This window comes from Cuculus canorus, chromosome 21 (assembly GCF_017976375.1).
Source record: "Cuculus canorus isolate bCucCan1 chromosome 21, bCucCan1.pri, whole genome shotgun sequence".
Classification (NCBI taxonomy): Eukaryota; Metazoa; Chordata; class Aves; order Cuculiformes; family Cuculidae; genus Cuculus; species Cuculus canorus.
Genome location: NC_071421.1, coordinates 3,023,946 through 3,046,284, shown reverse-complemented (window position 1 = coordinate 3,046,284; position 22,339 = coordinate 3,023,946). Strand labels below are relative to the sequence as shown.

Sequence of the window (22,339 nt, the reverse complement as noted above, 5' to 3'; positions counted from 1 at the left end):
GCAGTTCAAGTAGAACAGCAATATCTCACTCAGTCAGCAATAAGTCAGAAGCCTTACAAGAGCCTTCAGCCTTTAAGTCACTGCAGGTCAAAATGAGAAGTTACAGAGGAATTATTGTCAAAAATAATATCAAACTGCATCAGGGACATTTCTCATGGTACGCTCCAAAACGTAGCTCCATTAGATCCACCATTTTTGTAAGAAACAACATACTAGAGGCACTAGTCCAACAACATATAGGGGGACAAAACACCTCCCCTTCTCCGTTTTTTCTCTTGCTGCCAATTGGCCGCTTCATTTTATTCATAGTGGATGAAAACCTGTCCCAAGTCACAATTTTCTAGCACAACTGTCACCACGTAAAGCTGCCTAGAGCATCTCTTTACGGCTTTTAGATCTAATGGAAACAGCTCTGAAACCAACACAGGATTTACTACAAGAATTCCCATTTAGCAGCGCGCGTGCGTGTCGTTCCCAAGCAAAACAAGTGATGAAAACCATATTTCAGAACTTTCTTTAAACATAATGGGAGTTGCTAAACTTCCCGAGGTATCTGCAAGTGCAAGCAAGGTCAGAAGAGATAGTATCAAGGGTGGGTCGGAGACAGTGTTTGAAGACCTCTGATGGAGGACAAATAGTCCTTCCTTTCAGGTGTGAAAGGGATCTGCCAAAGCAGAGAACAAAAGAACGCCGCTGCAACGTGCGCAGGACCACAGAGGGAGAACATTTGTTCAATTACACTATGAAAATAAAGAGTATCGCAAAGTCAACGCAGACTGAAGTTAATAATCAGAGCTTGTATCAGGCCTGGCACTGCAGAATGGATACAGGGAACAGTTCTTACGAACGTGAAGGTAAATACAAACTTTTATCAGAAATATCAAACACAAGGACAAAAGTTTTGCTAAGGTCATAGAAGAAAAGATCTGCAGTACTCGGATTTGGTCTGACTTCCAGCAGCCAGGGAGGATGGCACTGTGTTCCAGGAGAAACATTGTCTTACGAACCCACACACCCAAGTGGCACCTACGCATACCGGTTTCAGAAAAAGAGAATTCTCCTCTCTGTAGGAGCCACTCCCACACTGCAGCCTACAAATAACCAATAGTGCATATTCCTAGAGGAAAACTCTGCTCTGTTTCAGAGAGACCTTAGCGTGACCAGGACCACCAGGTATCTCCAGCTGCCTCGCACCTACAGCTTCCCTGGAACACACGGACTTCCAGGATACTAAAAAGGATGGGTTTTCCCCCCAAACCCACGCTTTGAAGCTAACACGGTAAGACTAATCGAATATTCTGTAATGCCAATCACAAGACAAGCAGCTAACACAACGACAAGCTGCTGAGGAACGCCACGGGCAGAGGGAACCAGAACTCACGGCTGAATTTTCCTCCTTTCCCTGCATTAGAGAGAGAGAACAGGAAACTCTCGACTCGTTCAGCCAGACTGATTTTGGCTCTTTAGACGCTTCCTACCGCAGAGCAAAAAAACATCACTGAGTTTTGGGTTTATAGTGAGTGGTTTTTGCCTTTTCCTGCACTGTGGACACATTAAAAGGTAAACAAAACCATCTGGATGTACGAGTACTTCTTCGGGTTTCACAGAATCTGATTTTTCAGACATCACAATCAAGAGTGTAAATATAATCAGACACAATTGAAAACGTTAGTGCTTCAGGTTGGCCTTTTTGACCTCATTTTCTAAGAAAACAGGGCTCTTGTGTCTGCGGCAGTGGGTAACTCATACCCGTTTATCTCTTAGCTGCTTCCCACCTCGGAACCCCAATAGTTTTTTAAACCACAGCTTCACTTCAGATAGTGTCCGAAGGATAAAACAGGCCAAGTTTCACTCTGGGCAAAAAGGAGACAAAATGCAGCTTCGACATATTTTGAGGTGCCGGGCTGGCCTAGCAAACACCACTGGTGGAGTCCCCACCAGCCGAGCCTCTCCGAACCCCCTGCCCCAGGGGACGCTCTGCCTCAAGACAAAAATGACAGCAGATCTGATGCGCCACGGAGGTATTGGAGTGTTGGGGGAACACGGGGCTGCAACACGAGTAATTATGCACTAGATAACGGACATGAGATGCACTGGGATAGGACTGTGGATACAGGGTATAGATCCTAGGCTACACTCCACTCTTCACAGAATCTACTATAATTTATGGTAATTATTCCAGGGTGTGGATATTTTCCAATCAAGAACACAGGAGCAGAAGAGACTAAGATAATTCCTGGGGTAATCCCCAGAAAAGCAAGGAGAAAGATATGAGTTCTGGGACAGGAGTGGTTTTTCTGTCAAAGATGGGGTTTTGTTTAGCTCTTAGGGAAAAATGACTTTCACATTTCTTTATCTTTGCTGGCGAACGAGAACTCAAGAACACCTCGGGTGTTAATGGGTACATGCTATTCCTCTATGACCAGTTAATAGCACCCGCACCGCTAACATGGACTGGGAGTCAAAGGTAACACACCCGACTACAAAACATGATGCGACTCATCAGATTTCTTCCATTGTGACAAGTTCTGAACACCGTTCGAAAATGACAAGCGCTTTAAGAAGTGACCCAACATAATTTAAAACCAACCTTCTAAAACGGTGCCAGAGCAGCGTTTGTAGCCCAACAAGCTCTCTTAAAAAGGATTTCTGCTGCTTTTTAAATACTGCATGGAATCAGGGATGCAAAATAACGCAGGGAAATACAGCATTAGCCAAATCCCTCCTCCTGTCCCCAGGATTGGCAGGACTCAATCTAGCTTCATCAACAGTTTGCATAGAAGACAAATGAACGTGGTTATCGCGTCCAGCACGCTTACCTCCCATCCAAAGTTTGTTTCCTTTAATGTGCTTCTTTGTACTGTCATATAGGGTCCAAATCTTTCCCCAACTTCAATCTTCTTTTTGGCCCAAATCCCTAGCCCTGCCCCTGGAATCGAAGATTCTCTGAGTTCAAAATCTGGTGGGATTGGAATGTCATCAGGAATGTAGACGGGAGCTTCATAAGGTGAGCCCTCCTTGGGAGTGAAGTCCTCACTGGTGGGAAAGGGTGATGGAGGTCCGACAGGAATGGGGGACATAATACTGTCCTCTGTTTCCTCCTCTGCGCTTTCGCCAGCAAGGAGATCGGGGTCGGTCTCGTACATATTATTTACAATCTCGCTGTCACCTAAAAGGGGAAACAGCAGAACAAAACACACTGAAATACCCACGTGAACATTAGTTAATCTCTTCTTGGGATAAAGTTTCACAAAGCCTAGTTCGCATGCTTTAAAGACAGAAGTAGTGGCAGGAAGAACGCTAATCCTCGCCTACGGAGCTCAGGTAGGACTCGGGTAAGAACGTTCCTACCAGTGGCACAATATTCAGCACTAGTGAAGGATGGGATGGAAGCTAATTGCGGCTCTGTCTCGTTATACTGGATTAGGGTCACTGCAGCAGTTGTCTTTCAACAGCAGAAAGAGGGGAGGAAACACAGAAAAGGTGTTCAAACTCCCTGCAACTGTTTATGGTTTTAACCGCCTCAGTAAAGGAAATGAAAGAGAAATTAAGGTAAAATCCAGCTTAAGTTGGGCAAGAACTGTGTGCCCAGTATTTGGGTTTCTTGGGCTCAATGAGTTATCCAACAGAAGCCATGGCTGATGTGACCTTCCAGGTGCATCCCAGCAATACATCATCAAAAAGCATCACGAGTTTATAATGCTGCTTTAAAACTAATGTGCTCCACACACTTAAACAGTGAGTACTTTAAGGCAGACGCTCAACCACAGTGCGGGTATCATTTCACTGAACTCTTAGGGATGAAGGTCTGGTTTGCAATAGCACTAGAATGTCAAAGAGAAAGTGAGGAAAAGCTGTAAGCTTCCTGCTGTTCCAGGCAACATCTCCTAAATCAGACAAACAGATCAACCCAGGCAGTATTAGAACATTATTCCTTAAAGAGAAACCCAAGCACTTAAAAGCAGGGGCCTAAAATGATTATTTTCACACTATTTAGGATGCATGAATCTCAGAGGCAAGTCGCTATTGCTTTTTACCTTATTTAAAATAACGATTTGTGTGCTCTTTCCCCAAAAGCAGCACCAGAACTGCTGCTGCTTTTCCTACGCCTCAACTTCTTCAGTTGTATAAGGGATCAGAAAAAAAAAACCAAAACCCAAACACATCAGAAGATTTGAGTGGGATGGGTACAGAATAAAGGCAAAATTTTAAGTAGGAGTTAACATAACCAGCCAGAACTGATAACTGCATCCAGTGAGAAGCACCGGATCAATTCTTTCATGCTTAGCATCTTCACTAGAATTACAGCTCAGTGCCTACAAAAGACAGGGAATCAAATTAGCCCGGAGGATAGGAAAGGAGAGCCGAGTTAAACCCAAACCCCACATCACTGGTTTCTCTTATCCACTGCAGCATCTGCATTCGGACCCCTAAGACCCCGGCATTCCCTGAGCCAAGCTGCTCTGCTGCACCCGATCCAACTGGGAGATACCGGGATGGATCATAAAGAAACCAACAGGGCTGCAACCACATACATTTTAAGGACAGAAAAGCGCTTTTGTGCTAATTCCATATGACCTCCTTCATCACTTAGAGCACAGGGCTCCTCTGAACTAAATCCATCTTCTAGACCAAAAGATGGCACGCAGCTTTTGGGCTGAAACCTCCTAGTTTAAGGTTTTCCAGTGATGGCCAACAAGCCCCGGGGCTCTGCCCCACTCCTGCGCTCACGCCCAGCAGTGATCACTGTGCAGGGAAAAGGCTTTGTACGACCCCCACGCAGAGCCCGCAGCGAACACTAATGGCAATTATAAACCCCTTTGTCTCCTCTCTCCCTGGCAAGCGCCTGCCTCCTTTTCACCTTCTGCATTCAACATCTCTCCCTTTTCAATTTTTGAGGATGTCACCTCTTAACCTCTTGAATGAGCTACATCGGATAGAATATCTCTCACCGAGACGTGGTTTCCAGCCTTCCAAAGGCTCTGACTGAGCCATCTGGGGGTTTTCAACAACTTTTTTGAACTACCTGTATCCAAACTAGCTGGAGGATTCCGGCATCGTCCAAGTGCATGCTAAATCCAGACAGGAATTTTCCAGAGGAACTCCAGTGCAAACAACAGACTTAATCTCCGGGATGCATTTACTTCTGCAAATTGTCCTAAACAGGGCCTTTTTCCATTTGACAAAGTAGAATACTCCATCAGGCACTGCACTTAAGTAAACAGTTATCCAGGCATCCTAAACCCTTTAAACAGAATTATCTGAATCGGGCTCCTATATTGCATATTTCCCTGTCTCTGAAAAAAATTATATATATATATATACACACACACACACTATATATATACGTATATTTAATTCCAGCTTCCCAGTGCACAAAGACCATTAAAGGCACTTTCATCTATCTAACAAAGAGCATTTCCACTCTAATGGCCGGAGATTAAGTAGAAAGTTTCAGACATCTTCCCTGAAAGCTACTCGGAAACAAAAAAGTATTGTAATTACCATGTATCTTCAAAGTTTTTGCCACATTAATTGGAGTGCTCGTTAGCATATTCGAGTCCCCTATTTGAATTGAATGCGATGAGCGGATATTCACATGCTTCACACCAAACTGATGTTGCTTCAAATACGGGGGGATTTAGCTAGCAAGAAAATTGTAGCTGTAGCAAAAAGCTGGGTAAAACGTTAAAGTAATATCCCCAAACACCAGTCAAAAAGAAAATCCAGATTCACCGTGTATAGTAAAATTAGTTCACACGAAATTGGGTTTACTAAAAGCTGGCTGCAGCTACACCACGATAAATCCATAGTTATTAATCAGAAGTTAATCCTAAATTAACAAAAATACAAGTATTCCCATCAGCTTTGTAGTGCACAACTTCAGTCATTAACGGAGACTCGCCGTGGATTATTATTTCTTTGCAAATCTGCAGTTCACAGAGAAAAAAAAGGGATATTTATTACTCCGCAACTTTTTCAACACTGAACAAAAGGTCTCGTGTGGCGCAGGGGGAGCATCTCCACAACTGCAGACGTGCGCATTGACGCACTCAAGGATTATTCTAACAGGGACTTATTCTAACAGGGACGTCTCGGAGCAGAACTTCTAAAGGAGACGCATTGAAATCTGATTTAATAGAGGGAACGGTGCGAAAGAAGCGGCAAACGACTGAGCTGGGTGGATAAACTGCTCTCAGAGGAGGCGACAAGCACCAACCCAAAAATCAGCTGAGCTTCCCAGGCTGATTCTGGAAATTCTACCCGATAGGAATAAAATTGATACAGAGATGGACTCGTTTATTAATTTAACGTTAACCTGACGCAGTGGGAGGTGTCCCTGTCCACGGCAGAGCGTTGGATCTGGATGGATCTGGTCCCTTTGAAACCATTCTGTGATTCTATGGTTTTATGACAACGGTCTACACTCCCTGCCTCACCTGCTGGAGGTCTAAAGGCATCCCTGCTGACCAGGTCCTACAAGAACACTCCTAGCATGATGCCCAGCATCAGAATGGATGTGCAATAACCTTGAGAAGCGAGTTAAGGACCAGTTCCGAACACACTAATCCAAAAAAAGAGGAAAAATAAACCCAGCAAGTCCCAAGGAGCCTGAAATACATTAGAGACTGGAAGCTTCAGAGTGAAAACTATAGGCTCAGAGGGTAACAATGTTGGGGGATTTTTCCAAGAGGAGCCAACCGCTAAGCTACAACATTCATATATGAACAAAAATGAAGCTTTTTTTTTTCATCCCAAAAGGAAAAGGAGGGAGGAAGGGAAACAGATGAAGGGGAAAAGAAAAACACATTTGTCATACAATACAAGTAGCTGAAGTATTTTGGGAACAGATTTGCCATCTCTCAATTAAACACGAGGCAGCATGACTGTGCTTTCATTGCACAGTAGTTTCCACTATGATAACAACTCCAACAACCGCCTCATTGTGGGCCAGACCGAAGCGCGAGGGACTCCCACAGCGCATATTAATGACTGACCTCTGATGTCATCGGGGGGAAACGGCACCCAGCAAAACTCACAGTTTTCCCTGCCTGCCAAACAGAAACCGTCAGGGAAGAATAGCTCCAAACGCAAGGCTCGGGGCTGAAGGTCTGCACAGAACATCTCTTCTCCCTCCTCAGAATGCACCTTCTGTGCGAGGGAGACATCTCCTCCTCTGGGTTTTTTATGCCTAATAAAGATTTTCCTGAGTTCACGCCTAGGAAACCTGGTGGCAGACTTCACTAAAGAAGAGGAGTTTGATTTCCATGCCAACATAGTTTTTTTTGCTCCAGCTTTTGAGAAACACTGCCTGCCACGGCTTACAAACGGTTCCTCTGCTCAAAAGCGCAGCCCTCCTTACTCAAACACAGCGCCAGAAACACGCTTTCATAAGGGACGATCTACCCCGTAATCCTCAAAATACTTGTGGTCGCTGTAAATGTTTTCTCTCCTGGTATTAGCAAGTCAAATTATTTTCTACTCTGTGATTAGCCTCTTTCGCACTTAAGAAACAGGAATTCCAACCGAGTTGAAAAGCAAAACTAGGTTTATTGGAACACGACCCGTGAACGTTTTCAAATGGCAGAAGCAAAGAATAAAGACAACTCACTACTGAACACTTAATTTAGCTTCTTCTAAGGGACAGTCAGGTCAGTTCTGATTAAATTTTAATTTACTCTGATATTGAACCCACATCTCGTTGACCTCATATTTCAAGAGAAATCATGAAGCCCGGGCAATCTTGTTCTTCTGCCTTTTTAGTTCCTAAAACTAGTTCTTGGGAACAGGCAAGAGGCACAAAATGACGTTGAAAGAGAGCAATTTCAGGTCACGACAGCTCTGATACAAGAGATGCCCTGTGGGACCCATGCGAGCAGAGTCACCAAAGAGGCACAGGTATGAAAGGTGTGTTTGTCACCGCAATCAAATATTCGGATCAATCGCTTTTCCACGGTGTAGCCAGGGCTGCCAGAGAAGAACAGAGTTGCTCCTGTACCTGTTGCTCCTTTTGTACACCGCCAGGCAGAGGCGTTCGGACAGAACAGGACCTGGACGCGCATGGCAGAGGGAGCTGGAACAGCACAGCTCCACGGCAGCTGTGCCTGCCTTGTCCAGACATCACCTGGGCAGAACCTCGGGCATTGCGCCTTCAGGGTGGCGAGTCCGCTGTGAAAGAGCTTCCAGAGATCACGTAGGCGTTGCTAAAACACACAGGTGTGCTAGCAGATCTCCACGGGTCATGTATATTCCTGGGATTTTAGGGAAATTCAGCAGCTGGGGTTTAGTTCTGATTGGAGCATCTGCACTCAAGTCCATCTACTCACACTGCTTCTTCAGCACCGATTAAGCCTCCTGAACGTCTAAGTTATCGCATTGCTGATAGCCCTATAATCCCTGCAGAACGTTCTACGTTGCCCTCACCACAGGCCATACTGTTTATCAGCCTCAGCGCTCCTCTCAGTCTTACTGTGGATAGAACACAACGTAGACAGAGAATGTGTTGTTGGTTAGGAACCACCTCCAGCTCTACTGAGCCTTCTCGCCAATTCCCTGGTGGCTCCTGGAGAGCCGTACGCGGGATGTGGTCGGTCCTGGATGACAGCTGCGCTGTCCTGCGCGCGCCCCGCTTCTCATGGCAAGGGTTTCAGTGCTCTGGAATGCCTGGTTACGTGAAAAGCAGGGCAGAAATACAACTTGACCTTATGGTTATGTCATGAAACTGAAATTAGTCCTTCAAAGCTCACTAGCAAAATTGCTCGATAAAAAGCCCCATTGAAAGGTCGTTTCCACAGATAATCAGATATGGGCACGGGCTTAAAATCTGTGTGACACCAATGAGGTTCTGGCAACAATGAGAGTGATGCTTGAGTATTGGTGAGAGTCCTCATGAATAATCTATTTAGCAGCTGTAATGAAAGAAAGTCTGATGTTAAAGGAAATGGGGGGAGAAGAAACAACGCGTCAGAGTTCGGGTGGGATTTGCGCAGGTTTGGTATTTGTTTTTTAATCCATTTGTTAATATTATTATTCGATAACACAAAATTCTGCTGAGGAGATATCTACTTATCCGAAAGAACTGAGCTTCTACACTCATGAACATCACAAGGAACATCTCTACCTCGTTAACTGACAGGACAGACCACAAATGACCAACGTCTGACCTATGAGCACAATCCACCTTGAATTTCACTGACCTTGAGATAAACGCAAACCTGGGCCCAGCCTTCCACTCCAAACTCCCATCGAGAGCACCAGGAATGGCCAAAGCGGGGAGAAGCCAGGGTGAGCCCACAGCAGCTCTGTCGCACTCCGGACACCGTGCTGGGGACGACACAGGGCGATTTTCTAGCTCAGCTGTGTCAGACAGCTCCAGAATGGGATGTTCAAGGGAAACGGCTCATTTTCACCAGTGCATAAAATAACAACAGGCTCACGCTCACAACGCAGCCAGGTCAGAGAGTGCTCTTGTCCAACTGGTCTGCATCAATATAACACTTGTGAAAAACAGGTATTTCTATTTTCTAAACAACAAGTTGAGGAATTAGAGGCACCCCCGAACTCATCCTGTGGTGATTCCAGAAGCCAACCTGGAATCTCAGGCCCAAGGAAAGAGCTTGAGCCAAAGAGTAGAAAATATAAATATGCACCCAGAATTGTGACCTCAAACCTCAGGCCGAAATGATACAGTGAGAGACTGACAGATTCTCCTTGGGGATCAACTGGTTGTTGAAAGGCTTTTTAACTTAATTACTCAAACTTTGCAACTCATCCCTAGCTCTAAGTTTAGAAATGCTTACAGGCATTAAAACTGTGCTGTCTAGAACTGTTTTTTACTGAGCTATTAAAATGCAAAAGGTATAAGCAGAAAAATACCTGCTAGGCCAGGGCTTCCCTTCCATTTTAGGCTCCCGAGGAAGAGCAGTGCGTGACCTCAGGCATCTTTTCCAGCCCAAAGAGGGACATCACTACCACCTTCACAACTCCACAGAATGCCTCAAGGTTCCTGCGCTGCATGGATTTTCCTTCAGAAATATTCCCCGGGGAAGAAAACCAAGCCAGCAAACAGAAGAATCCCCAATATAGTTATGTTGGAAAGACAACACTGAATATTTCACACCTCCAGAAAATGAGATCGCCTACATTTTTAGCGTCACGGTGACGGGGCTCTGTCTCTTTTTGCTGTACACTCAGGATGTTTCATCAGCAAAAATAAAGTCATTTTTATGAGTGACTTGTAGACCAGCAGAGCTGGAACAAATCGTCAACATCGTAGCCTAATTCAGCCAAGAGCGCAAATACTTACATTTAGCAAGTATGTGCGTAACCGCTGCCAACAACTGCCAGGGTTCATCACCTCTGGATATTATCGTGCTGCCCATCTAGAAGTCGCTTCGGGTGCATTACCACAAGTACTTACCCTACCCCCTGCCTCACTCCACTCCGAATTCCACATGAAACTCGCTCCCTGCTCTCGCTTCACCCTGAACAACGGGGGAACGCTGACAGCCAGGCGCAGACCAGACCTTCGAAGACAACGTCTATAAATCATAAAGGCCACTCCAAAGCACCAAACAGCACCCACCCCATGAGGGACTTCAGAACAGGGAATGATCTCAGTGATCAGATTGCCACCTGATGGCCACAGCTGAAATACAATAGAAAATCAGAAACCAAGTCCCCATTTGGATTGCATCTGGCTGGCCCTGCCAACAAAGCCACAATTCCACAAATCCCAAGCCCTTGGCAGCACCAGGAGCTGGCACTCGGCTGCACGCGGGCTGGCGTTCTCTGGGAGGCAGCTCTCTGGCGTGCTTTGCGAACGGCAGCGCCGAAATAAAGTCAAGGTATCCAACATAGTCCTCAAGAAGACTCTCTTACGCAGTTCACCTAGGGATGGTCTCCCCGTCACGTTACTGGGGAAGGCAACCAACTGCGGGCAGAGGAGTTCACCTAACAAAGGCGCATTTCCCTCAATCGGCCAAAGAAATAATGGCTGCGGTGAGTAATACCTCACAAAGTTTGTCTTCCTAAGCCAAAGACCTAAAGTTCAGCACAAGACCATCTCTGGAAGCAAGTCTGAAATATCTGGGTCTCCTTTTGCCAGAAATTCACGCCAGAGCTGCAGCAACAGGAATTATTCCTCTTTCATTACGGATGGGACTGAATTAGATCCTTCACGGCCACACAGAAATGGCTTTTCCTCCATCCCCAGACAATACTGTGATGGTTGTGAAGAAAGGACAATTACTTAAGATTCTTGAGCCTCAAATTTCTTCCTTCCATTCCCTGCAAGAGCCCTGCTCCCCCACCGGAGCCGTGCTGGTTGGTATCCACAGCGTTTGCCAGGAGAAGCTGTCAGAAAGTATCACAGGCAGCAACCAAAACAGAAACTCCTGAAGGGCCACCTCCTATCGGCCCGCGGGGCCCGCGTGCTGCGTGCTTGTCGGAGCGCGGAGCGAGGCTCTCCAAGGCTTTCCATACAACTCTAACTGCTGCAGCAAGAAAAGTTAATTCTGCTTTCAACCAACATTTAGAAATGTCTTTTTTTTTTTTTTGTCTTTTTCATTCATTCCTGAAAACCTTTCATCGTCACAAGTTTTGCAGTTGAAAAAAAAAGACTTGGGTGATAAATGTGTTGGGAGGGAAGCGGTCACAAATGGGAAGTGGTTTTGCCAACGCGCCGCCGTGCCAAGGGCGTGCCACACGATCTGTTTTGAGAAATTACACTGCTAATACAATCCTCTATTTAATTTCTTGGTTTAATGGGGATTTCTGCTACAACTTGCTGTGATTTTGCCTATTTTTTTCCCCTGTGCAGACGCTGAACGTGTCTAGAAATATCAGCTTGAAATCATATTTTTCTTCCCTTTGGGTATCTCTGAATTCCCCCTCCCCAAAAACCTTGGGCCTTGAATAACAGCTGGCACTAATACGCAAAGCACGTTAGATATGTTCTGCATTAAGTAAGCCTGTTTCTTCTTTAGAACTTATCCAGAGGTTTGCACAGGGTTCCTGACTTGATTGTCCGGAAGCACCCAAATTGCTGCAATTCGAAGGAACCAGGGACAGTCAGAATGGTTCTGGGTGAAGATCTGGGATCTCACATTCCCTGCTCCAGGCAGAACGGTCACAGTTGCGATCAGCTGAGTCCCAGTGACCGGCTCTGTCCCAGCTGACAAAACACCGCTCTGAATCCCACTGAAGAGGCACCAGTAGAAAACTCAGATTCTGCTAACCTCAAATTGTTTGAATTCAGAGTCAGCCCTGAGCCGATAACACAATGAACCCTTCTTACACAGCTCTAGAAGACATCCAAACTCCAGCTGGCTCAGCTGGCTGGTCTGTATTTTCCCTTAAAGCACTGTAATTATATTTTACATATACTCCATGAAGCCTAGAATTTCAGCAATGCCCAAGAAGATGCAGAGCTTGTAAACAGCATCCTGGGAATCGGTAACACAGACCCAGTGGTCCAAAACTCCCATTGCCCAGCTCGCTGCAATACAGTAACATCACTTTGTGGGGCTCTGCTCCAAGAAACCCGGGTGAATTACACATCCCCAAACACCCACATCTGCAGGGCAACTCATGGATATCTTTATTTATCCGTGTCACCGGAACTAAATCCAAAGGGGAAGAACTAAAAGGTTTAGAAGAGAAAAAGAGTGAGCAGTGTGGGCTTCTCTCATGACAGGGAACTCCCTCAGGTCCTGCTGGATTTGAGCATCCCAGCCCGACACTTAAGTGACTCCAACGTCACGGTGGTGCTTCAGGACACACGGAACTTCCCTGAACCTCTGTCTGATGTGGAGCTGCTGCAGAAGGCATTAAAAAGCAATTGAATCCTGGAGCACGCTATGAACTGTGGGGTTATTCAGCGACGGAGACAGTGAGGGATGAGGGGGGAGAAGACGACAGGACAAACGCAAAGCCAAGGGAGTAGGATCAAAACTAACGTAACACCTTTTTCATGTTTACTTTGCAGATTCGTTTTTCAAGTTTCACATTTGCTGCCTGTTTTGCCTCGGCTGTAACTGTGCCTCTCCCAGCAGGCTCAAGTCCTTTTCTTAAACAGCAACACAAACCCTTCTCATCAGCAGCGAGCTGGAAGAACGGGCAAGGACCGAGCACAGAGCAGGAAAGGGGATCAGTTGTATTTTCAGGTACACATTCTAAAAATCAGTTGCTTCAGGAGCTGCTGGAAGAACAGGCATTAAGGGTTTAATGTGCCTTTGCTTTTAAGTAGAAAATTAAGTGTTTTCTTTTATTAAGGGACTTCTGCTGGCAGAAATGAAGAATAAAGCTTGAAACAGTATTGCAATGTGTTCCTTAATACTCATTTTCCTCTAGTAAAACCAGCAGGGAAAGTGTCCAAATTACTCTCCCCTAAATGCTCAGATTACATTTCCAGTAAAAGTCCCGTTCAATCAAGCATCAAAAATATTTCCATGCAATATCCTTTGAGAATCAAACTTAAGAGAATGCTGTTGTCCATAACTACACTCCACTTGATCTGTTTGATGTTTGAATTAGAGATTTCTACAAATTGTGCTATATTAAGAAAAAAAAATCAATCCAGTGTATATTTGGATGCAGCAGACAAAGTAGGTTCTCTTGGAAAAAAAAAAAGCTCTACTATCTTATCATTAAAGCTACTGGAAAATACATCAGCCTTTGGGATTTGTATCCCTAAACTATTTACAACACAATAGCTCTGATGAAGAGTCACAAGAAATGTACAGTCAGAACATTTGTGGAGCATCCACAGAAATCACACAACAGAGAATCAGGGAAGGAAGAGATGGAAGAAACGCCCCACTTTGTAAAGAAAAACCATAATTGCTACGCAGTGATTTGCTTATTTGTGCTACAAAACACCTTCCCTTTCAAAATCTCTATCACTGCGTAAGCGGCCCAATTGTACAGAAAATTCTTTGCTGGAAATGCAGTAAAGTGGAACTTTAAAAAACGACCGCACGATACATTTCTGCGCTCAGAGAAATGTCACCTATTTAGAATACAAAACTAAAGGCAGAGAGAGCAGCTCTCCAAACCCTAACAAATGACGCTGGATATTTCTCTCAGTCCTGGATGTCAAACCATAGAACAAGAATAAAGCGCTTGTAAGTCTCCAAAAGGAGACCTTGCAATTGGAATTCACATCTTTGCCAAGCGAAAGCTTTTCGGCTGTTGTCACCGTCTCATTGTCATTCCACTCACTGTGGGTTCCCCGGGGTCCAGCGCAGGACTCCTGGCATTATTAACATAACAGATTAATAGCGCCGGGAAAAGACATTTTCACAAACACCCTAAATATTAATATTAATCGATAACAATTTCTATTTGCTAAGGTGAGGCGGGCAAACGTACCCCAGGCGTGGAGGAGAGGAGGGAGGGCAGAGCAGGGAAGGGACCGTGCCCGGAGCCTCTGCCGAATGAAAGGGAAGGAGGGAATCAATGCAGGACAGCGGGCTGCGCCGTGAGGTGGGTGTCAAAAGCAGCGCTCTGCTTTCACAGCCACAGTTGGATTTTCCAGCCCTGGCCAAAAAAAAAAAAAATCTCAAAGCTCCCCAATTTTAGAACGCGTAACAACCAGCGGAGCTCGGCAAAACCAGGGAAAAAAACAGTTGCATAGTGTTTGTACACCATCCTGAGCACTGCCGGCCACGTTCCTCTCAACGCTGAGAACACCACAGACCTATTTCTTAAATTCAGATATGCACAAATTCACCGATTTTCTAAATTTTTATTTCGAGCTATTTTCCACCACCTCCCCCTTCCATTCTAAAGCCAAAACAAGCTCTAAAACTTGTTGCTTTTTTTTTTCTACTGGGTCAGCCCACTCAAGTTTTTCAAATTTGCCCTCCGAAAGTATTTCTCATTCTCTCACGCGCTTTTATTTACCAACTGCAGCGAGAAGAACGCGCAGTCCCATCGCTAAGTGGGATTATCCACCCCACAACGCCTGTGCTGGTTAAACCGAATCAAACCATCTCAGCTCAAGACCTTTTACCAGCACAGAAATCCCTCTCGGTCAGAGCTGAGTCCTCCAACGTTCCTCCTGTGAGCGACCGAGGAAGGGTTCAATCACAGAATTCAAAGGTGGATTTTTACAGCAGCCTCAAACTTGTTTGACTCAAGAATGGGGTTTGGTTTTTTTTCAAACCCAGAAGTGAAGATCTGTGCGAAAACTCTTCTTTGTACAGAAGAGGCTGCCCGAGTTCCGCCCCGAATGGGAGACACAAAGAGTGGCCAAGCACTCGGCTCGAGCTTTTATCGCAGGGGGTTTATACAACAGCAGGAATTGGCACGCTGAAGGGACACGCAGCGGCTCTGCTCCGGGGACAGCGAAGCTTAGCATCACCGGAACGGGACAGACAAGGACACCTCTGCCCGGGCTGGCTCTGTCCCCACGCTCACCTGGAGCACAACCTGCGCTCCTCCCCGACGCCGCCTGGGGTTGGCGGTACCTCCACCTGCTTCTGCCTCCAGACACGCACATTCCAACCCCCTAATTCCTGGACTTGGGCTCACAGGTTTGCATTACCTGCTCTTGGAAAGAGCCTTTGGCTGCTGCTCTGGAGTTTCTCCCCACAACCCGCACCGTTTCCTCCATTAGAAAGCGTGGTTTGGCCACAATGCCACGTCCCTGTTCCAAACCTATGACCAGGAATGGTTGGGCCTCTGTAGGGAAGGCTTTCTCCCAAAGAGGCGTAAACCAGGGAGACAGGCTTCTTGGATCAGATGAGGACCGGGAGCAGAAGCTTCCATTCAAAAAGCAGCTGGAAATGGCTTTCCCTCTTTTGACAGACTTGCTTCCCAAGCGTCTGGGATGCTGTGGGGTTTGACATCCAGCGCCGACTGGCTTTGGGTCTTATTTCAGCCTTGACTTGCCTCCAGAGCCCACCCAGCCTAAGGGTGGCACTAAAACAATGAGGGTCACAAGCGACTGTCTTCTCCGTGTTCTGGACATCTCCTGGGTTTTCCTGTTCAGTCCTTTTTTTCACAGCCACTAAAAGCAAGAATTACCAAATGCTTTTTCTTAACAGTAACTGCCCATAAATTGATGATAGAGGTTTATAGAGGGACAAACATCGCAACAACCAAGCACGATGAATGCAACAAATCCGCACCGGATTCTTGTGGCCAAGACACCTCTCTGACTACATCCACCCAGCGAACTTCCAGCCCACTTTCAACCTGTCAGGTTTCAAACATGCAAATAAGGAAAACTCAGAAAGACTTCGATGATGCCAACCAAGTATTTCCCACTGTTACGCTAATGAGTCAAGTTCCTGATCTTATGGGAACAATACTGAACTCCGTTCCTGGCCAAGCACTTTTCCTGCAGTTTCCAGTGTCCTGATGGATTAGAAGTGTTTATCTACTCTGAAAAAACTGAAATTTAACAGGGCAAGCAGCGACAGTAAGAAACAACTGGTTTTTTTTTCAAGTATCCTTCTCTGCAGAGATCTCTCTATTTCTCAAAACATTCTGTTATATCCTAGTTTCCATAAATGTTTGTGTTGTGAGCACCTCTGCAGAGGCTCCTGTACAGAGTGGTTTTTCGCTCATCACTCAAGTGCTCCTTAAAGCCAGACTTCTCACTCTATAAGAAAAACAAAAGTACCTGACAAAGAAAGAAGCATACGTTCGATCCGAAAGCTTTTTCCCCACCAAAATCTATTTAAAAGTCATTTCTGACCAGGAAAGGGCCCCAAGACTTCTTCTGCAAAAGACAGAGCAGGAATGACAGCGAGTTCAACAAATGACAGTGGGATGTAGTGCTACACGTAATCCTTCCTCAACACTTAGTGAACAAACACTGTTAAGCGAGTAGGTTTCCTGAGCTTGGGTTACTGGACTGTCCCACAAAACTGTGAGTAGAACTCAAACAGCAGCGGATACGTTTGTAGGAACCTCATGATCTCCACTGGAAATTCACTCGATGCAGGAAACCACGGCAGTTTTAGACCCCGCTCGGTTCATGAGCGTTCCACAGCGTTCTTAGGGCTTAGCTTGACAGATCCATTTACAGGATTCTGTAGATGATTTCAGTAGATTTGAGGTTAGAACGCGGGAGCACGAGGAGGATGGGGCATTTGTGGGTGCACACCCCATCCAGACAGAGGATACTACCCTGCTTTCCCCTGCTCCTTTCCAAAGCCTTCCTGGGTGTCATACCCACCACTCGGCCCTATTTAAAGCCACCGCATTATTCTAAAAAGGATTATTTATACTAAAAACGCTCCCGGGACTCCTGTATTTGTATTTCAGGGCTGCTGCATCCCCTATTTCCTCACTGCTTTAATATAGCCTCGGGCAGGGCGGGTGAAATGACTTGCGATGCCACTGTAATTTTTATCAAGGCTTGTTCCTGGTAAAAAGCCTCTTTGTTTCAAAGAAATGTGATTTGGCCTTTTTCCTCCTCTGCTCTATTCCTTGGTTAATATACCACTTCCACTTGCCCCGGGGCTAAGAAAGGTATTCCATGGAATTGGTCAAATCTCACTGTTTTTCTTCTAAATCACAACTGGCTTTTTTTCCTCGACCCTTGCTAAGCACTATCTAAGCTGACAGTCTGAACTTGAGATTTTATTTGTGCCTTAACTCTTCAGCTCCTGGATTTTAGCAGCTGCACGGCCTTAGTAAGGAGATGCATGTCAGGACTGGTCAATCTGCTCCGGTGAAGGGGGATGCCACGATTAGGAGGGAAGGAGAAGCTCTGGCTGATGTTATTTACCGTTTGGAGCAAGGTTAACCACCTCCAGAAGGACGTTTAGAGTATCAGAGAATATTCATTTACGATATATTTGAAAATCAGTACCTTCTGCCCAGCTGACAATGTTCAGTCTCATCAATTTAGCTTAAAAAATGCTATTCAAGGATAACTGCAGAAGAGTATATTAGCTATAATATAGAATTATATACAGATATATCAGATTTATCATCTATTAGATACGATAAAGAATCATAGAATGGCTTGGGTTGGAGAGGACCCTAAAGATCATTCAGTTCCAACCCCCAGTAGTTCCAATAGAAGTGGAAATAAGTTCAATTATAAAAGGAAAAAACCCATAATGATGCATACAAGAATTTAGCTGTGGCATTGTGGAAGTTCCAGTTCCACACCGAAAACTCCGTGAAATCCGTCACAACAGCTTGATGTACATTAAAGACAACATGGGTGCTTTAAAACAAAATTAGCATCGTTCTCTTCAAATAAAAAGTCCAGGGTGACAAAAATATATAAGAAAAGAAAAAAGGGGTGAGGGATAAAGAGTGGTACCAACAGCTCTTGGAAGCTCAGATACGTGGGATGAGCAGACTTGGGCTGGCAGAGGCCCATGGTCCCAAGTACAGAAAACCAAAAGGCATGATTAAAATTACAATTAAAACAAAAACCCCACCAGACAACACAGAAAAGAAACCTGAACCCTGACAACTTCACCGTTCTTTTCCTGGACTGGTTCTCTTAGGGTCATGCACCACAATGACATTTGCTTTAGGAGAGCTCAAACCCCTTCCCAAGGGACGTTGCCCTTCCAGCCTCCTCTGCTGGAAACAAGACGTAAACTAAACCCTGCCACGAGCCCGGCTCGAGGACCTTCCCGCTCCTCCAAGAGTCCAACAGAAACCACACACTGTAGCAATATGGAATTATTCTTTCAAAACTCCTCACGGTAATCCCCTAAAATATGATAGAACTTTGAATTTTTATTTCATTGGAAGAAAGGAGTAACTGCACGTTTATCTTGTTTTAACAACATGCTCCAAAATATTCCAGTTCAACATTGCCAAATCACTTCGAGTACAAGATATTTCAGCATAAATTTATGGAACAACCAGCATTTTAGCCTTGTTAAAAAAATTCCCTTTCTTGTTGAAAGTTAAATACTGATAAACTCCCACAGAGCAGTTAAGATTACTCAACAAATATTGTCCAGCCCCATCAGAAAGCTCTTTACATACAGTACTCTGATTTCCCAGTGACAGATATCTGTGTGCAAGCTCACATTTATGTTATTAAAGATATTAATGGATCTACAGCATCCTAGACAAGGCCAAAACGACGTCTCCTTTATTAAGGCAGTATCGGTTTATCCAATTACCACTGGACTTTTATAGAAGTTACTCAGTTTAAATGTAGTTTTCAAAGCCTTTTCAAAAGCCAGGCTCTTTGTTTCCTGCGGACCACAAAGAATTTGTTTTTAAACACAGTAACGCTTAACCCAGATTGGGGATTGCTTAATCAAGTTTTAATTTATTCTGTCCCAATAGGGCAGATTTTCCTAGGAAATATTTGTCAGACCCTGTGTTTGAGCACACCACTAAAACCTACTTTAAAAGCAGAAGCTGAAGCAAGATGCTGTTTGCTGTTCTGCGTTTATATGAGTCCCACAGGTCTCTAATTTAATGCAGAAATTATAAACCAACCATTGCGTATTTTTTTTAGGCATCTCTGAACTGGTCATGTTTGGAATCAAACTCCTCATTCACAGCACTCGGAGGTGCTGCAGTCGAGACTGTGAAGGAAGAACCCCTCACCTCAAAGAAGAGAGCAAACCTGGATAGCACGGCGTTATCCAACGTATTTTTGCTTAGGAAACAGGAGGTTCAGGTAAAAGTCCAAAGCAAGACTTTGCTCAGTGATTAGCCTGGAAGAGAGCACCTCCATCCTGAATTACGTGCTAATTAATAATGCCCAAGGCAAGAAGCGACTGCTACCGTTCAGGGATTTAAACGCATTCTAAACTTTGCTGCCCTTAAAATTGTATCCCCAGAAAGTGGATTAAACCCACAAAACCGGCATCGCGCTTCCCTGTGGTTCTTCTTTTGAAATCGCCCTCCTAGGTGTGGCAAACACGGACAGCACAATTACATTCAGACAGGGAAGAGTTCATTGAGGGCATCACAAGCCCAAAGTCTGCAAAGCCTTTCGCTTCTCCCAAGACAGCCTTTACTCCTTGTTGTGGAAAGCAAAATATGTTAAGTAGTATAAACGCTTCACGCATTCACCAAGAGAGCCTCTGTCAGAACAACTTTGCAGAAAACAGAACAATTGTATGATGCAACTTGAGACCATTTGTTTATTTGTCTATTTTAAAGCTTCCCCACCGTGTCCTTCTCTAATCATTCCTTTTTTGTATTGCCTAAATAGCCAAATATATGATAACTTGGAAAATATTAAGGATCTGACAGGTCAAGTGGTATTTTTCTTCACAGACACAACCTTCGACTAGTGAAATCACCTGAAGATTTCCCACACATATCTGATAAAACAAATCAGGCCTTAGAGCAGAGTTACCCGACATTTGTTTCCTACTTAATACTGGGATTTCCAAACAGTCAGCTCGGCCGGAGTATAAAAAGTGCAGCTAACACAAGCAAAAAGGAGTTGATCAAACTCCTCGATGATTTTCATCAGTGCATCCACCTGCAGCAGTTCCCAAACGCAGCACAGCCGGGTTTGGGCAGCGATCCCTCTCGGCTCTTTGGGATCTGAGGTTCCAGCGGGCCACACCTTGCGTACCGAGAGTTGTATGCTCTGTGTGATTGCGTCCAAACAGCAACGGCCTCACCAGTAGGACCCAACATTTCTCATCAGCACAGACAGAACCAGATGTCCTCAAGAAACCAAGCCCAAACTCTTCCATAATCGCCCACGAGACGCAACCCATCGATTAACAGGGGATTGAGCATCGGTTACGGCCACAGCCTCAAAAGTTCTGACCTCTTTTGCCAGCAGGTTGAGGGAAGTCATTCTGCCCCTCTATTTCTCTCTTGCGAGACCTCATCTGGAGGATTGTGTCCAGTTCCGGAATCCTCAATGTAAGAAAGAGATGGAGCTGTTGGAACGGGTCCAGAGGAGGCTACAAAGATGATCCGAGGGCTGGAGCACCTTCCATATGAGGACAGGCTGAGAGAGTTGGAGTTGTTCAGCCTGGAGAAGGCTCCGAGGAGACCTTAGTGTGACCTTCCAGTCCCTGAAGGGGCTACAGGAAAGCTGTACGGGGACTGTTCATAAAGGCTTGTGGGGATGGGACGAGGGGGAATGGGTATAAACTGGAGAGGGGGAGATTTAGACTGGACATAAGGAGGAATTTCTTCACTATGAGAGTGGTGAGGCCCTGGCCCAGGTTGCCCAGGGAAGCTGTGGCTGCTCCATCCCTGGAGGGGTTCCAGGCCAGGTTGGATGGGGCTTGGAGCCCCTGATCCAGTGGGAGGTGTCTCTGCCCATGACAGGGGGTTGGAACTTGATGGGCTTTAAGGTCCCTTCCAACACTAACTATTCTATGACTTCAAGGACACTGCTGACCTTGCCATGGCATTCCTTGCTCGCTCATGCCACGCTCCAGCCACCAGGGCCAAGGACGAGCTCCCCCAGAGGGCCTCTCCTTGCCCAGGCTTGGCAGCAAGTGTCAGCAGTGCTTGGAGGACTTGCACGAGTGGAGGCCTGATGCGGCATGGAATGGGCAGGGCAGAAGAAACAGCCAGCACCGAGGTGGCTCTGCCAAAGCTCTGTGCCCAGGAGCCGCCAGGACACTCTGAAAGAATGAAGGGAAGGAAGCACCCGCATCTTACTGATATTAAACACTCATCCTCATTATACCGGACTAAAACTCTTCTGTTTTCTCTCTCTTTCCTCCATCCCAATGCGAACACAGACATAAAATTTCAAAGAGCCTCTGTGCATCTGAACAAACCTCTCCGGAGCCCAAACAAAATCCCCAACACCACTTGCCACATCCTATCACAACCATAATAAAGATGTTTATAGTTTTTACCATCAAATAAAGTGCTTAATTCCACCGAGCTTGTCCCCTCCACTCAGTCACTCCACAGCTTCATTTAGCAGGCCAGCGGTAAAAAAAATTCATTAATTTTTATTAACAGGGAGAGCCATTTGTTCCCTGTGACAATATTTGACTTGTCGAAATGATTTTCACCTCTGCCATGAGGTGCGCGCTCCCCACATACATCACCCGATTACTCCAGGAGCGGCCAGAGTTGCAGTCATTAGCCAGTGAATTAACGACAATCCACAGCGCTATTAATCACGCTGACAAAAGCGTTAGCTTGCTGCTGACCCGAGCATGGCTCTGGGACACGAGCAGAGGAGAGGAGAGCACAGCCACAGGGCGAGGAAAGAAAGGATTTTTTTTCCCCCTCTTTAAGCTGCTGAGGCAGGGAAAAAAAAAAAGGATAGAGAAAGAGAAATTAGGCAGTAACGGGAGCAGCAAGCTGCACATGGAAGGCACAAAGGTGCCGGAGAAGCAGGAGAAATGAGTTCCTACTGCAACTCAAAAGTACTCCCATTAAGCACCATGCGTTC

At 45.5% G+C, this 22,339-nt stretch overlaps 1 protein-coding gene across 3 annotated transcripts in view; it reads right to left on the bottom strand.

Annotated features, from left to right (window-relative positions):
• The window catches only part of PRDM16 (PR/SET domain 16), a 313,098-nt gene that overhangs the window by 189,563 nt on the left and 101,196 nt on the right, over positions 1-22,339 (bottom strand). For all 3 annotated transcript variants that reach the window (XM_009561558.2, XM_054085576.1, XM_054085577.1), the window contains exon 2: positions 2,820-3,169. In XM_009561558.2, the coding sequence (XP_009559853.2) occupies positions 2,820-3,169 (350 nt within the window). The remainder of the gene's footprint in view (positions 1-2,819; positions 3,170-22,339) is intronic.